This window comes from Trachurus japonicus, chromosome 19 (genome assembly GCF_045865225.1).
Source record: "Trachurus japonicus isolate A0001 chromosome 19, Traja_1.0".
NCBI classification, from domain to species: Eukaryota; Metazoa; Chordata; class Actinopteri; order Carangiformes; family Carangidae; genus Trachurus; species Trachurus japonicus.
In genome coordinates, this window is record NC_140925.1 from 4,784,314 (window position 1) to 4,800,034 (window position 15,721).

Below are 15,721 nucleotides of genomic sequence, written 5' to 3' on the forward strand. Positions count from 1 at the left end.
TCGAGAAGCCTGGATATGAATGAGCGGCCCTGAGGAATCACGCGCATGGCGAAATTGAGATGACCTAGGAGGGAGAGCAAATCTCTTTTTGAAATGGACTTTGAAACCTGTTCCTTCATAATTTCTCTGATGCGGTTTAATTTCTCGAGAGGCAGGGAAGCTTGCATGAGGACACTGTCTAATTTGATACCTAGAAATTCGATGGCTTGGAGTGGACCTGAAGTTTTCTCCTCGGATAAGGGGACTCCCAGGTTTTTGAAAGTATCTTTAAGAGTGATGATTGCGTGGTCTGGCTTGGCATGAGGATAATCTACGAGCAAAAAATCGTCTAACAGGTGAAGCACGAAAGGCAGCTTGCAATTGTTTAAGAGAATCCAGCAGAGAGCTTCAGACAATGTGTCAAAGATTTTTGGACTGCTGCGACACCCAAAAGTGAGCCTAACTGCAAAATAAAATTTCTCTCTCCATTTCACGCCGAACAGATGCCATTGGGAAGGGTGCAAAGGCATGACTTTAAACGCATCTGTGATGTCGGCCTTTGATAACCATGCTCTTCTACCTGCTTGTTTGATGAGCTTAATGGCATCGTCGATTGAGGCATAATACAGAGAGAACGGCGGGAGTGGAATGAGACTGTTAATACTTTGGACTTCATCATGATGAGGAGCTGATAAATCTATAATGAGACGCTTTTTTCCAGAATATTTCCGGGTAGCCACACCTATGGGGTTTATGCGAGATACGGGGAAAGGGGATTTATCGAGAGGACCGATCATAAAACCCTTCCTGACTTCTTTTTCCAGCAGAGTGTCGACAACTTCAGGCTCTTTTAAAGCAGACTGCAGATTGTTACATGAAAAAGACAATTTAGGCAACCACAATAACCCAGCCATGAATCCCTGAACCAGTCCGGTAAGCAAATAATTGACAAAGCAGCGGTTCGGATGCTTCTTTAGAGCCTTGCCCAGCTCAGCCACGTTGACTGGGGTTGCAGGTTTTATTTTTTCTTTTCCTTCCTCACAAGGCGGGTTCGTCGGGGGCACACAGACTTTGGATGACTGTCCCCGCAATAGCTGCAAGCATGAATATATTTACAATTTACAAACCTGCACACATTTTCATTGAAATTATGGCACATGGGAGTCCAAAAAGGTGTCACCTTAGTCTCATCGGATTGCGGGACTGCCGGCGGATGGACTATAGCCACGGATTTGGGACACATATTGGGAGAGTGCGAGAAAGAGCCACAAATGGAGCAGGAGAGAGCTTGGCGACCAGTGCAATGCCTGCTGATTAGAGCCAGGTCGACTACAGACCAGTCCAGTCTTTGGTTAAACCTCTGAATGAACATGGCGGCCTTGGCAGAGAATGATTTATGATATTCATAGAACAAGGTTCCACCGTATGTTAAGGCAAGATCTGCAATGATGGCCAGATAGGTGTCCAATTCTGCTCGACGGGATGGATAGACCTCACAGATTACATCTCTGAACACACCAAAAGCCACAGTAAATTCTGCTAGAGTCAAGGTCTTTGAAAGTCTAGGGTCACTATCCTTTAGCATCACAGACACATCACCACAATCTACCACACGCTTGTCACTAAAATCTGAGCACAGCAGGATTTTCACTAAATTGACATCATTACCTGCAAGGATCTGGTTTCTCAGATTGAAGGAGATGGCAGCAGCAGGAGGGTAGAATGGCACACCGGTGGAGATTGGGACTGCACTACCCAGAATCCTGCGCGGGATAGAGATGCCGTCGAGGGGCGCCGGAGTGACGTCACTGGCCTGCGTCGCGGAAGAGGCAGCAGCAGCAGCAGCAGCAGCAGCAGGTTCCCGGGATGTAAACACGGCGGCCTGGAACGCAGAGCTGGTGGATGGAACGGCGCCGGCTTCTAAGGTCTGGATCCTTGAATTCATGCTGGAAAGGGAAGACTGAATAGAAGACAGCGCTGCCAGGATGGCGTCGTTTGCCGGAGCTGAGGAGGCGACTGCTGTGGCCGGGGCTCTGGCTCTTTTGGCCGGCGGCGGGGCAGCGGCTGGAGTCGGAGCGACTACAGAGTTCTGGGAGCAGTGTTTGCGCTTTGTCTGCGCTTTCCGAGGAGCGGAGGTAGAAGGAGCGGAGACAGGAGGAGCGGCGGCAGAAGGAGCGGAGACAGGACGCTGAACTACAGGTGGAAACCCAGCGCAGTTCAGGAACAGCGCAAACAGTTCCCGGTGAGACGCTCCGACCGGAGCAGAAACATCATTACAGAACAGGAACTCTAACAGTTTAGGAATCGGCCAGTCATCGATTGATGGTACGATTTGGCCGGTACCCTTTCCTGCTAGGCGAGAGCTTCGACGGAGAGAAGAAGGAGCCCTCTCCTCGTCGATGGCTTCCTCTGATTCAGAGACTTGGTTTGGCTCCACCATGATGCCGTCGGATTGCCACGGGTCTTCATCATCGTGGACGAGGGGCGACGACATCGGGAGCAACAAGGTAAATACGAAAACGAGCAAAATGCTCTTCATGCGGGAGCTTGCGAAAGTGCCAGCAGCAGAGGAAGCAGGAAGGAGGGTCGGGCGAGAGCAGTTTAAATACCCCGCTCTTAATGCAATTTCCCAATAGGGAGCGGGCACGCAGAGTCAGCTGAGCCATCAGCTGATCTGCGCCGGCGATGACAGCTATGCAGTTAGAGCTTGACGTCGTGGCCTGCCAGAACTAACGCTACGCTCAATTTTGCCAATAAACCTTGACAATTATTACACACTGGACCTTTAAATATTATATATTATTTTCCACTACGTGGCCGAGACGGTGATCATTGAGGGTGGAAAGTGTCCAATGTTCCACACTCAACTTTTTGACCGTTGATTGAGTGAAACATCTGGGTACTTACTGTACAGTACACTGTGTTCTGACATACCGGTACGTGTCAGTGTGAACGCACTTACATACTCAAAATAGTTAGTGTAAGTATGGAAGTATTCAAATTGAGATGTGTGTGTTTGATTGAGTGAGTCTTTTGAATCAGTCTCATGTACATACAGCTCCTTTCACTGTGATAAACTTCTTCTGGGGCTATATTAAAGGACTTATAAGAAAGTTAGCATCACCTCATTGAAGAAGGATTCTACAGACTACAGTATGTGAAACAACGATGGGAAAAAGAGTTGAACATTGTGATAACAGAGGACATGTGGCTGAACGCTTGGGAAACACAGTCATCCTCCACCAACTCCTGGACTTGGAGAGACTCCTGTTGGAAAAGCTTAAAGGACAATTCCAGGCGAATTCAACTCGGGGGTGTATTTTCATATCATTTTAGGTCTAAAAGAATGAATCTGAAGATTTTCAGTTGAATCGGTCCTGTTTTGCGGTAGCTGCGTCTGTCCCTGCATCGCCACGGCAGCAATGAATGGGAGTGGATGTAAGTTCCGCTGTTTAGGCTGTTTACAGCCCTCAAAGCCGCAATTTTTTTCCACAGACAGCGTCAGATGGCTACTCAAACATGCACCGAGAAGTTTATTTACTTCAAGCAAGCCGACATGTTTGTAAAACTAGATCTAATTCAAAGTCTCCCGGAGTCTCGCGCGAGCCCGAAGTTGCAGTGCTCAGTGTGTTCAGGTGCAATGGGAGCTACCGCTTGTGTCATAAACACAGGAATATCAACTCTTTACTTGCTTCAAGTGTACATTTTTTTCCACAGACAGCGTCAGGTGGCTACTCAAACATGCACCGAGAAGTTTTTTTTACTTGAAGCAAGTAAAGAGTTGATATTCCTGTGTTTATGACACAAACGGTAGCTTTTCCCACTGCATGTGAACACACCGCGCACGGCAACTGGGTCTCGCGCGAGACTCCGGGAGACTTTGAATTAGATCGACTTTTACAAACATGTCGGCTTGCTTGAAGTAAATAAACTTCTCGGTGCATGTTTGAGTCGCCATCTGACGCTGTCTGTGGAAAAAATTGCGGCTTTGAGGGATGGAAACAGCCTAAACAGCGGAACTTACATCCACTCCCATTCATTGCTGCCGTGGCGATGCAGGGACAGACGCAGCTACCGCAAAACAGGAGCAACTAAACTGAAAATCTTCAGATTCATTCTTTTAGACCTAAAATGATATGAAAATACACCCCCGAGTTGAATTCGCCTGGAATTGTCCTTTAATTTGTTTTTTTTATAACTCCCAAGCAGAAGTCCAAACAGACTGGTACACAACTGGCCTGCTGGAGAGAATGTAGAGAGGTCTTTGCTGATCATCCTCATATTTTTTGGTCTTGCCCCTCCATCCAGTTTTTCTGGAGAGAAGTGGCAAAAATTATTTCTCTATCTTGGGAATGTGCCAGATGTGTTGAGTGGAGCTGATAAGTGCCCATTTAGGGTCTTGCTGGCTGCAAGTAAAAAGGCCATCACAAAATGATGGCTCCAGAAAAATGCCCCTACTACAGATTATTTTGTTAATATTGTAAAACAACTACATGTACTAGAGCAAATGACATACTCAGTCAGACTCCAAAAACATCTAGGTGAAAAACGATGGCAGAAATGGCAAGCCTATTTGGCCAATGAGTGAGACTGTATGCACATACAGTACTGGATATGATACTTTGTCTTTTGGATTTACTGATCACCCCCGGACCTTGAATACGGTTAAAGGGACAACGAGGAGTTTTGACTGCGAAGTGTTTTCACACTACATTTATGAGCCTCCGCGCACCGTAGAATTCTTTGACCGGCGCAAGACGGACTCATGTTTTCATTCATCAAGAATTAAAGTCAGAGGTTGGAAGAGGTTCAGTTACCGTCGTAGTCCCGACCATAAACGGCGATTCGGCGGCGTTATTCTCACGAGCGTCCGCGAAACCGAAAGTAAGGAAACGCTGGTCGGCTCGCCCAGCATTTCCACCATTAATTAAAATAACAAAATAACGATAGAGACAAAACGATGTATTTATCGAAAATGGAGCCATTAACAAGTGTGGGTAACGTAGATTCATCCACATTAACGTGACTTTTTTATAACCAAATAGAAACTCCTCGTTGTCCCTTTAATTGTTCATTGTTTTGTATTTGTCTTTTGTTTTACTTTCCTGTACTAAAAGATGAAAACAATCTATAAATAAAGAGTTTTAAAAAATAAAAATAAAACTTCATCCTGGGCTCTGACCTGTGTGAGTCACTGGGGCCTCTGGGACGTCCTGCACCACCTGCAGGTCCAGCCGTCCAGACGAGGAGCGCTGCATCCGGACGAGGCCGCGCTCCGCCAGCGCCTGAACTCCGGCCTCCAGCTCCCGGAGCGCCTCGCTCGCCCGCTCCCTCTCCCTCTCTCTCTCCCTCTCGCGCTCCAGCTCTCGCTCTCGCTCCCGCTGCTGCAGCACGGTCACCTGGGAGCACGACTCGCGTAGACTCTCCTGTCACACACACACACATCAGGTTACAGTGATGCACAGTCCACGCACACACATTTTTCATAAACCTACAGACCTTAAAATTCAATGATCTTGTGGACTATAAAACTGCTCAAATTATGTATAAAGTAAATAATAATATGCTTCCAGATGGTGTCCAGAGGACTCGAACCAGTAGATATGAACTAAGAGGGACTTATGTGTATACAAAAGCAAAGGTACGAACAAATGTGAAACAAAGATGTATATAAATTAAAGGAGTCAATCAATGGAATAGTCTAGAATTAGAAATTAAACTGTGCAACACACTTAACAGATTCAAAAAATTATTTAAAATTTTTTTTGTTTTGTTTTGCCTTGTTTTGTATCTATACTTTTATATTTGTCAATTGTATTTGTTTTTACAAAGGCCGAAATAAACACACTAAACAAACACACACACACAGGTGAAGAGGATGATGATGATGAAGATGAGCTGACCTTCAGGAGCTCCACCTCCTTCGTGGTCTGAATGAGCTTCTTCTCCAGCTCCGACACTTTCTCCATCGCCTCCCTCTCACTCTCCTGCAGCCGGCTGCTCAGCTGAGACACAGACACACACACACACACACACACACACACACACACACACACACACACACAGCTTTCATTACACATTATTCATCTTTACTCATTCATTTATTCAGCCTTAATTTAATCCTGAGGAATCATTTGAGGAAGGGAGGGCTCCTCGTTTGCAAACATGTCGAGAACATCTGAAGAAAGTTTCCATTGAGGGTCTTATAGATGAATAGAAACAATAATAAGAGCAATAAAAACAAGGATAAGAGTAAAACAATAAAAACAAGAGCAATAAAAACAAGGATAAACAGATTCAAAAACAGTTTCTACACCACAGCCATAACCTTACAGGATTGAGCAATTTGGCAGATTGAATGTATGGTTTTTTTCTGTTTGTTTTGTTATGTTTTATGTATTATTAACAGTATTTATTCTCAGACATCCATTCATTTCATACAAGACATTCACTTCCCTATTGTCGGACTTTCCACAATCAACGCACTTTAAAATACAGATAAGACGACAATCACTATGGAACAATCTACCTGCATCACTAAAATCAATATCTACACTGGCTTTGTTCAAAAAACTGAAAAAGTCATTCTTTAGCAGAGATTTGTAGCACTTATAGATCTGTAAATCTTTATCTTTCATTTTGTATGTAAATTGCTTCTTTTTCTCTCTCTCTCTCTATTATTTTCAATGTTATGAATTTCTGTATTGTCATCTTTTTGGACTTTGAAGACCACCACTGTTGTTTTTACATAGTGGAGGTATTTTCATTTTGCTTCCACCTCTCCTGCTGAATTATTTTCAATGTTTTTATGTAATGTGCAAATAAACTATTTTTTATGCTCCTTTATAGCCTTTTTTTCTTTATAGTCTTGACTGGTTTGGCATTTTAATTTCATTGTACATGTGACAATGACAATAAAGGATATTCTATTCTATTCTATTCTAAATATATATGTTGTTTGTAATAAAGAGATGAACTGTGGAGGCAGGTCTGTAAATAATGTCACTGTAACGTAGGACGGACATGAAGACGGCCTCAATAATCCGGTTCCTGATAGAGATGAGAAAGTTTCCTCTGTTTGTGTATAAATATTTTTATAACTTTATGTGCAACTTTTCAAAAAAGTGCAAAAAAACAGGTGTTTCAGTGGAGATTAAAGCAGAAGTAAGCGATCCGGTGGTTTTGGCTAACTTCTTGTCAGCCGATGGAGTTAGCAGTCCCCGCCCTCGTCCCTACGTCACCACATTCACACGCATCCCTTGGCTGCACACACAGAGAGGACCGCCCCTTTATGCCGTTCTCTCTCCTCATTGGATAAAGGTTGTAGGATACAAGGAAAGTTTTCTCCTCGGCTTACAGCAGAGCAGAGTGACTGACAGACCCGTGTTTCGGACCAAACACTCTATATAAGTGATTGCTGTCAGAAGATATAACTATTTAAGACTTATATTAACACAAATATTCCGCTTACTTCTGCTTTAATGGGTGAAAACGGTCCTGTTATCTATTTAAAATCCACTGTGGCAGAGTGAAGAGTGTAAACAGTGGTGGTGAAGTGTGGACCTGGTCTGAGCTGGTTGTACGTGTGGTACCTGTGCGTTGTGCTCCTGCAGCTCCTCCATGTGCTCCAGCAGAGCGTTCTTCGTCTCTGCGTCCTCCAGCAGCGCTCCGACGTCAAACACATTGTCCAGGTAGGCCTGAATCTGCACCAGCAGCCGGTCGCTCTCTGTGAACTTCAACCTCTAAACACCACCACCACCCCACCAAAAAATAAAATAAAATAAAAAATCTCATTAGTGAGCTGCAGATGTAGAAACAAACACAGATCTCTGGGGTCAGAGTGTGATGTCAGAGGTGAGACCTGCCTCCAGGTATTCGTCCAGGCCGTGTCGAGTGAACTCGTACTGCAGGTGGACTCTGAAGTTCATGTTTTCCACTGAGTGAACCACGATGTTGATGAACTGCATACAGGCCACCTGGTGGACACACACGGTAAATACACTCATGTTCACTCAACACAAGCAGCAAGAAGGAAGAAGAGAAGAGAGCGACTGAGTCCAACATGAAGCACCTGGAAGATTTAAACTAGAAAAAACTGGATCTTCTAATAGTTCTGTCAAAGTCACAATAACAACAGAAACCTAATCAATAACTGTTAGATAATAGGTTAATGGTTCAATGATTAGGTAAATGTAAATACTCAATACGTGCTGCTTTTAAATCTGACAATTTACTACTTTTCCTTGATATTATTATGATAAATTAATGTAATAAGAATAGATAAAATAAGTCATTGATTAAAAGATGATGTAAAAAGATGATTTAATTGATTATGATTCTATTATAATATCATTATCTAGTATTACGTCTAATTAAATGGTAATAGTCTAATTTTGAATCACCTGTGTCGCCTCATCTCCTTTTTGCAGCACACACACAGTGTCTGTATTTGCAGCTGTGAGGTGAATCAACATTCAGCCGAGTGTCGTCATATCTTCTGCACATTGCACATAATTGCACACAGTCTGTTTAATTATAATGAAGACTGTCATTTTGTTAATGTCTTTGTCTGAGAGCTTCATAATGACAACTGATGACTGTAATTACTGCTTCTCTTTTTCTGTTGTTCACACTTTTTTTTTTTTTTAACGACAGAGACATTTTCTAAATATTAGATGAGGATCTTTTCTGTTTACACACATTCAAGTTATTTCACACAGTCGGTGTAACATGAAGAAGGTTATCAAACTTCTGTTTGTGTTGTGTTACTATAAAAATCTCCCTGTTTATATATTTGTAAATGTATAAACAATGGATTCATATTTTATATCACACTAAAGTTCATATGGAGAACCGTGCAGCTACAGTAACAGCATTGATTAACAGTTATAGATCAGTTGTTAAAGCCTCATGAGAAGAGTTGATGACACATTAAATCACAATCTTCATTCAAACACATAAAATATTTATGTTTTAAAAAATCTGATGGAAACGTTTTTGTCATTACTGTAAAACTGTAACTGTTTGGTTTATTATCACATGTTATTAATAATATGTACTGTAATGTACCTTTTTTCCTTAAAGGGATAGTTCAACATTTTGGCAAATTGGCCCATTGCCATAATCCCTACAGTCATAGCAGTAGGTTCGTTACCTTTAATGGTCGGTGCACGATATTTTTAGAACGGCGGAGCAGAGCCGTGAGCTGCTCAGAGCTACGCTACGGAGGCTCATGGGATTTCTTGGTTTCCCTCATCAAACTCATCAAATACACAATCCAACAACTCCACAACGCTCTGGTGGACAAGTTGTGACCTGCACATTCACCACGCTATGAGATAATAACACAACGTTACCAGACAGAGTTGTTTTAGAGGTAAATTCATGCAAAACCGCTGATGCGCGTTGCCTTCAGGGACAGTTTTTCATCAAGCAGTCTCTGTATTTACCTCTAAAACAATGAACCTACTGCTATGACTATAGGGATTATGGCAATGGGCCAATTTGCCAAAATGTTGAACTATCCCTTTAAATTTGAAGCGTATTGACCGCTCTGGGCCACCGCAGTTTAGTGAATAATAACTTTGTGGTGTTGGATGTCCCTCACTTCCTGTTTAAATCAAATCACAGTTTTGTTTTTGTTTTTACCATGAAGTCGATGTTGTTGTCTTCGCTGCGGAAAAACTCCATGAGGTTCTCGAATCGACTTTTCTCTCCACACACCTGAGAAACAACAACAACAACAACAACAACAACAAGACAGAGGAGATAAATCAGCTGCTGGTGGTTGGACGGACTGTGTGTTTCACATGGGGGCAGTGTGTTCACACAGTATCACAGTGCTACATCTACACACACACACACACACACACACACACACACACACACACACACACACACACACACACACACACACACACACACACACACACACACACACACACACACACACACACACACACACACACACACACACACACACACACACACACACACATTCTTGTACTTGCTGCATAGTGAGGACCGAGTGAATTTCCTGCAAAGTGAGGACCGGCATTTCTAGACCTCATGTCAACACAGGAAACATATGTCTGAACACTAGGGGGAACCAACAAACTATACATTCGTTCAGATTGTGTGAAAAACAAAGTTTCAGGAAAAAAGTTTTTAACCATCAGAGTGAGGACCGATTTGAACTTTTCACCTTGCGCTCTGATTGGCTGCTGTTGATGGGCCATTAATTAGCAGAGGCCCCAGCTTCTGCTTCTCCAGCAGCTCTCAACAACTCTGTTACTGCTCTGCCTTTCTGATGAAGGCTGACCCTAACACCTGAACATATTTTCACAGTTCCAACAAGTGCATTCTCAAAAAACCCTCATATACATTTTGTGTACATATTCATAAATATGAATAAAAATATAATGAGTGTATTTTTTTTATATTTTTTTTCCCACATTCAGTCTTGATCATAAAATAATCTCCATCATCATAAACAGGATTTTAACCCTTCAAATGACAGATGGAAATTCCCTAAAATCAAAGGTGACAAGATGTGTGCATATTGCTCTCTCAGGATAACAAAACTTTTCTTCTTAAAATAAGATTTATCTTGTTATCATGAGGAAACAGAACACACTTGGCCAGCGATGGCCGGCGATGGCCGCAATGACGGCGGGGTAGCTATCCATGGCTACTTAACCAAAAGTCTTTGAACTATCAAACAAACAAGTGAACTATGGACTATGGAAGCTTGAATGGCCAAAATATGAAGTTATGACGTGAACCATATGTTGCGGTGTGTAAAAAAAAAAAAAAAAAGGCAGTTGATTCGGTGGAAACCCTGCTTACAAAACTGGCAATCAAAGATGATGTGGAAATTATGATTTAATAAATATGAAAAATAACATGAATTAACTCTGTAGCTACAGACTTTCCAGATCTCAGTCTGTTATTATCTCTTGGAGACTGTGGACCCACTTGTAGTGCTCCACCACCATAACACGAGCTACATGATATGATAAACCTCTGTTAAAGTTAATTCCGGTATCTGTAACTTTCTCTGATGTTCTTTTGTGACATACTGTTTGAGTTCACTATTCTGTCTGTCTGATATACTTTCAGCAAAAGTCTCAAATGAGATTCCCAGAGTAAATAAAATTTTGTGTTATTGAGGAGAAAATCTTGAGGGGATAGTTATCTGTCCTGTACAGTTCCATATACTGTAAAGATGATCTGTATATTGATTTTCCTCCTCCTTGCACTCTTAGCATATAACTCTTAGAATCTAAGAAAATTAGACCTCAGCCATCTCTCTAGCTGAACCGTTCTTCAGGAGCTGTATTAGGATGGGTAAATTTGAATCAGATGGAGGAAGAAAATGCATCAATACTTTACATTTCCTGAAAATTTCCAAATCAAAATTTCATAGTCCTTTGAATTAATATGAGCCTCCATCATTGTTTTTATATAATGAAATTGCAGTCTTTTAAATTTCTCCATCTGTCTCTTTAACAGGTGAGAGGCAGCCAGTGTCACTCAGCCGGTGAACTCTTCACCTTGCACAGAGTGCTCTGGCTGCTGAGTTGATGGGTCGTTAATTAGCAGAGCCCCAGTCCTGCTTCTGCTTCTCCAGCACCTCACTAAAACCCTGTTAACCCTTTCAGTATTTTGCCTTACTGAAGACGTTTGACCATAAAACACAAACATATTTTCACACAATTCCTTTAACTGGATAAAGTCTAAATTAAAAAAAAAGTGCATCACTTTTTATGCCTTTAGATATATTTTCTTTTTCACATTAAGGGCTCTAATTTCGTAGCTCTCTCCCAGTCTCTGTCGTGTTTAGGCACACTTTGCAATTTTCGTCCACCACGCACCCTACTGCAAATCCTCCTCTTTCCCACCTCCGTCCCTCCAACCAGCGCAAGTGGGAAATAGAGAAGGCGTGAGAGGGTTTAGAACAGCTGATTCAAATCTACACCAAATAATTCACTAACGCTTTAAGCTAGGAGGCAGACATTTGAGTTTGTGTATCAGGAAGTGAGGCCCATCAACTGTGTGGAGTTCCGTGCGACCCTCAGACGTGTCAAAGGTCACCGTGTGTTTGTCGTTCTTGTTCCTCTCAAGGACACACAACAACACTGTCCCTTCGGACTCCTTGGTTTGTGTTTCAAGACGAGTCAAGTGCAGCAGACCCCTGGCACCTATTATGTGGGCCGATCCCCACCATGGCGACTGTCGTCTGTCTTTTTTTTTTAAGTAGCCTATATACAGTATTTTTGGCTTTTCATACCTTTATTTGATAGGACAGTTCAGAGTGTGAAAGGAAATGGGAGGCAGAGAGAGGGGGGAATGACATACAGGAAAGGGCCGTAATGTTCACTGTTGACTTTAAATCATGTTGTTTGTGCTGTGAAAACTAATGAAAGCTCAAGTCCCATTGTCATGGGCATGATGTGCATGTAAAAAAATGTGTAAAAATGCTCTGCTATGACTATTTTTTGATAAAAAAAAGTTGTTTAAAATAAATCTCCAAAGACACTAACAACACGTCCATATTTCTCCCTCATTGAAAAATTCACATCTTATTAATATGCATGATTTGCTTGGTCAGGGTTGCTAGGTAACGGCGGTGCGCGCAGTGTTGCCAACTGGCGACTTTCCAAACCCTCTTGGCGACTTCTTTTGTAAAAAGCGACTAGCGACAAATCTAGTGACTTTTTCCAGAGATATTACAAATGTTTCAGGACCTGAAATCACGTTATTACAGCTGTATTCAACGAGCAGCGGCGCTGCCGCGAGCACTCATTGGCTGCCCCCCCCCCCCCCCCGCGTCAATGCGTCAGGGGCAAGGAAGACAGACAGGTGATTTGAAAACACGAAGCTCACGTCAGGTTTCAAGTGCAAGCTTGTGTTTCCTCTGGGGAGTCTTTGTATTAAAATGCAAATTTGAATGTAAACCGAAAAGTGAATGAAGTTTAAAGACAGAGAAAGAAAATGGATCACAGGATTCGAACCCAAGTCTACAGATTATAAGTCAGCGACATTACCACATTGCCACCGCTGCCACACATAATTTTGTGGTGCATCCAGCTGTTATGTAGGAGTGAAGTGCCGCTATCGCGGTGAATTACTACAACAAACAGCGGCATGAGCTCCTGAGCCGCCGCTGCTGTGAATTATAAAGTTCTTTAGGTGCTCGCATCCAGAGGCCACGCCCACAGTCTCTGAGCTACTGGTAACAGGCTGGTATCACCGTCCTTAACCGCTCCTCACCGAGCACAGAGCAACGTCGCCGTCATCGCTGTTTAACGTACGTTACTCCAGCTTTACACCCTGTGGGTAATTTATATAATGAGATGGGGGGGAAATCAACGGGATTGGTTGCTATAGTTTCGTGACGCACGAAAACGGACTCCAATTTGAAAAATTGAATTCAGTTTTTTCAGACTCTGGTACTAAAACTGCATTTTCAAGTCTAAAATGCTCAGTTATTGCGTGGATTAGCAATTTTGCTCCTGAAATGCCTTGTAGCAGAGCCCATACACTAAATTGACATGTTAATTATTTTAAAAAGACGATTTTTGGTTTAGGGAATCTTTAAGTATTTATATTATATTAATAAATAAAGAATATAGTACTCAACTAGGTAATGATTGAAAAAGATAAAATATCAAATTTTCCTTGCCACATATTTATGGCCATGTCATGTCTTTGTATCAGCCAAAACTATTAAAATGAATAATCATTATAAAACCGTGAATTATCAACATTTTCCTGAAGTCAGACCACTTCACATATTAAAACAGATATCAGCGATCCGGTGGTTTTGTCTAATGCTGCGTTCCAGGCTTTTGAAACCGTAAGTTACAGCTTTGTTACGACTTTGTAGCGTTCCAACCCGTAGCTCGTGTTTTTACCGTCCTGTTGCCTGTGAAAGTCACTATAACGGCCACTCGTAACTTCCGACCCGTGAACTCGTACCAGATCGAACTGGTATGACTTCACAGGAAGGAAAAACACAAGTTACGAGTTTCCTTGAACGCACCATGAGTTAGCAGCCCCCGCCCTCGTCAGGCATCTATTGGTCCTCGTCCCTACGTCACCACATTCATGCGCATCCCTTGGCTGCACACACAGCCCTTCATGCCGTTCTCTCTCCTCATTGGATAACACTTGTATCCTACAAGGAAAGTTTTCTCCTGGTTTACAGCAGAGCAGAGTGACGGAGAGACCAAACACTCTATGGAAGTGATGCTGACAGAAAATAGGACTATTTAGGACTTATATTAACAAAAACATTCACCTGATATCTGCTTTAAAGGCGACTGGAAGATAGGCCTAACTATAATGAGCCATTAACTGCCCTCTTTAAAAAAAAAAGTCATTAGTTTCCGCATGCAGCAGGTAGAGTCATGGATGACATTGAGGATGGCTTCTGGTCCACAGCCTCTGATGTAGAGGGGAAACTGTAGGGTAACAAACAGTGGTCCTCTCATTGTTGCTCATCTGTTGTGATGGCACGCCATACATTGTAAAAGTAAGGAATGCCTCACCACCACTGTGCTTTATTTATGATAATGAAAAAAAAAAGACATTTTAATTGTTTTTTCCCCCAGATGTAGACCACATAGACCAGTAGTGCTCATGCAAGAAGATGATTTGTCCAAAAAGACAGTATTTAATCTAGTACCTAGTTACTAGTTGCCTCTGTATGGTGATTTTGGATATGGACCTGGTCCAACGTGGTCTACGTGTCAAACAGAAAACTGTTCTTACTGAACTATAAAACTAGAAAAAAAGCTTTCACTATTTCGGACATGAATGGTCTAGACGTGGAAAAAGAAAAACAGCAAAATGTCTCTTTATTGCATTTTCATAAATAGAATAAAGGTTTTATATAACTAAAAATTGGTAGGTCTCCAGCTTCTGTCATGATCTAGTAATGTAACTAATGATCTGTCTTGTCTAAGTAGAGTAGTTTTGGATCTGGACCATGTAAAATGAAGTCTAAACGACAATAAAAGTTTCACAAATATGACAGTGGGTTTTGGACAGCACTTAGCCTTAATTTGCTTATTATTATTATTATTATTATTATTATTATTAATAATAATAATAATAATAACATTTTAAATGTTAATCCTTTTAAATTTAAACAAATCACATGGAAAAATATTGTCATAGCACAAATTCAATAATTATCCATTGAATTAATTAAAACAATTTTCAAAAAATCATAAATGGCCATGCAAAACAAAACAAACATGATTTCTAGTAATGTCTTAGTACAGCAGCAGGAGATTAGTCCTATATGCCTAAGCGTTTGGTGAATATTTGGGTGCAGTACCAAATTTCACCAGTAGGCGGAGCAGAGAGCAAAAAGTGTGTGAAATTCTGGCGAAAAATTCTTAACTTACTATCAAACTGAGGACCCTCTGTGAAAAACAGAGGGGAGCTTATTTATAGCATTTAGAGCTAATTTAAAGCTTGACAAAGTGAGGACCGGCCAAAATGTCCTCACATCCCAAAAGTGTCCTCACAGTGTTGGTTAAAAACTCTCGCCGGTCCTCACAATGTAGTATGTACAAGAACACACACACACACACGGGTCCTTCAGTGTTTGAATGATGTGTGTGTTCAGCAAACATGTCGTCCAATTACAGCTACACACACTCGGGGCTCATGTGGCTGCAGCTTGTGGTTGTTGTGGAGTTTAGTGTCGAGTTCAGGGACGAACGCA

The 15,721-nt window shown here is 42.0% G+C and overlaps 1 protein-coding gene across 1 annotated transcript in view; it reads right to left on the bottom strand.

The window, feature by feature from the left end:
- Nucleotides 1-15,721, bottom strand: part of LOC146967194 (formin-like protein 1) — a 52,724-nt gene that overhangs the window by 14,096 nt on the left and 22,907 nt on the right. Inside the window, exons 10-14 of the mRNA XM_085761169.1 lie at nt 9,628-9,702; nt 7,845-7,955; nt 7,572-7,721; nt 5,883-5,984; nt 5,162-5,405 (exon numbers count right to left, since the gene is read on the bottom strand). Of these exons, the coding sequence (XP_085617295.1) occupies nt 5,162-5,405; nt 5,883-5,984; nt 7,572-7,721; nt 7,845-7,955; nt 9,628-9,702 (682 nt within the window). The remainder of the gene's footprint in view (nt 1-5,161; nt 5,406-5,882; nt 5,985-7,571; nt 7,722-7,844; nt 7,956-9,627; nt 9,703-15,721) is intronic.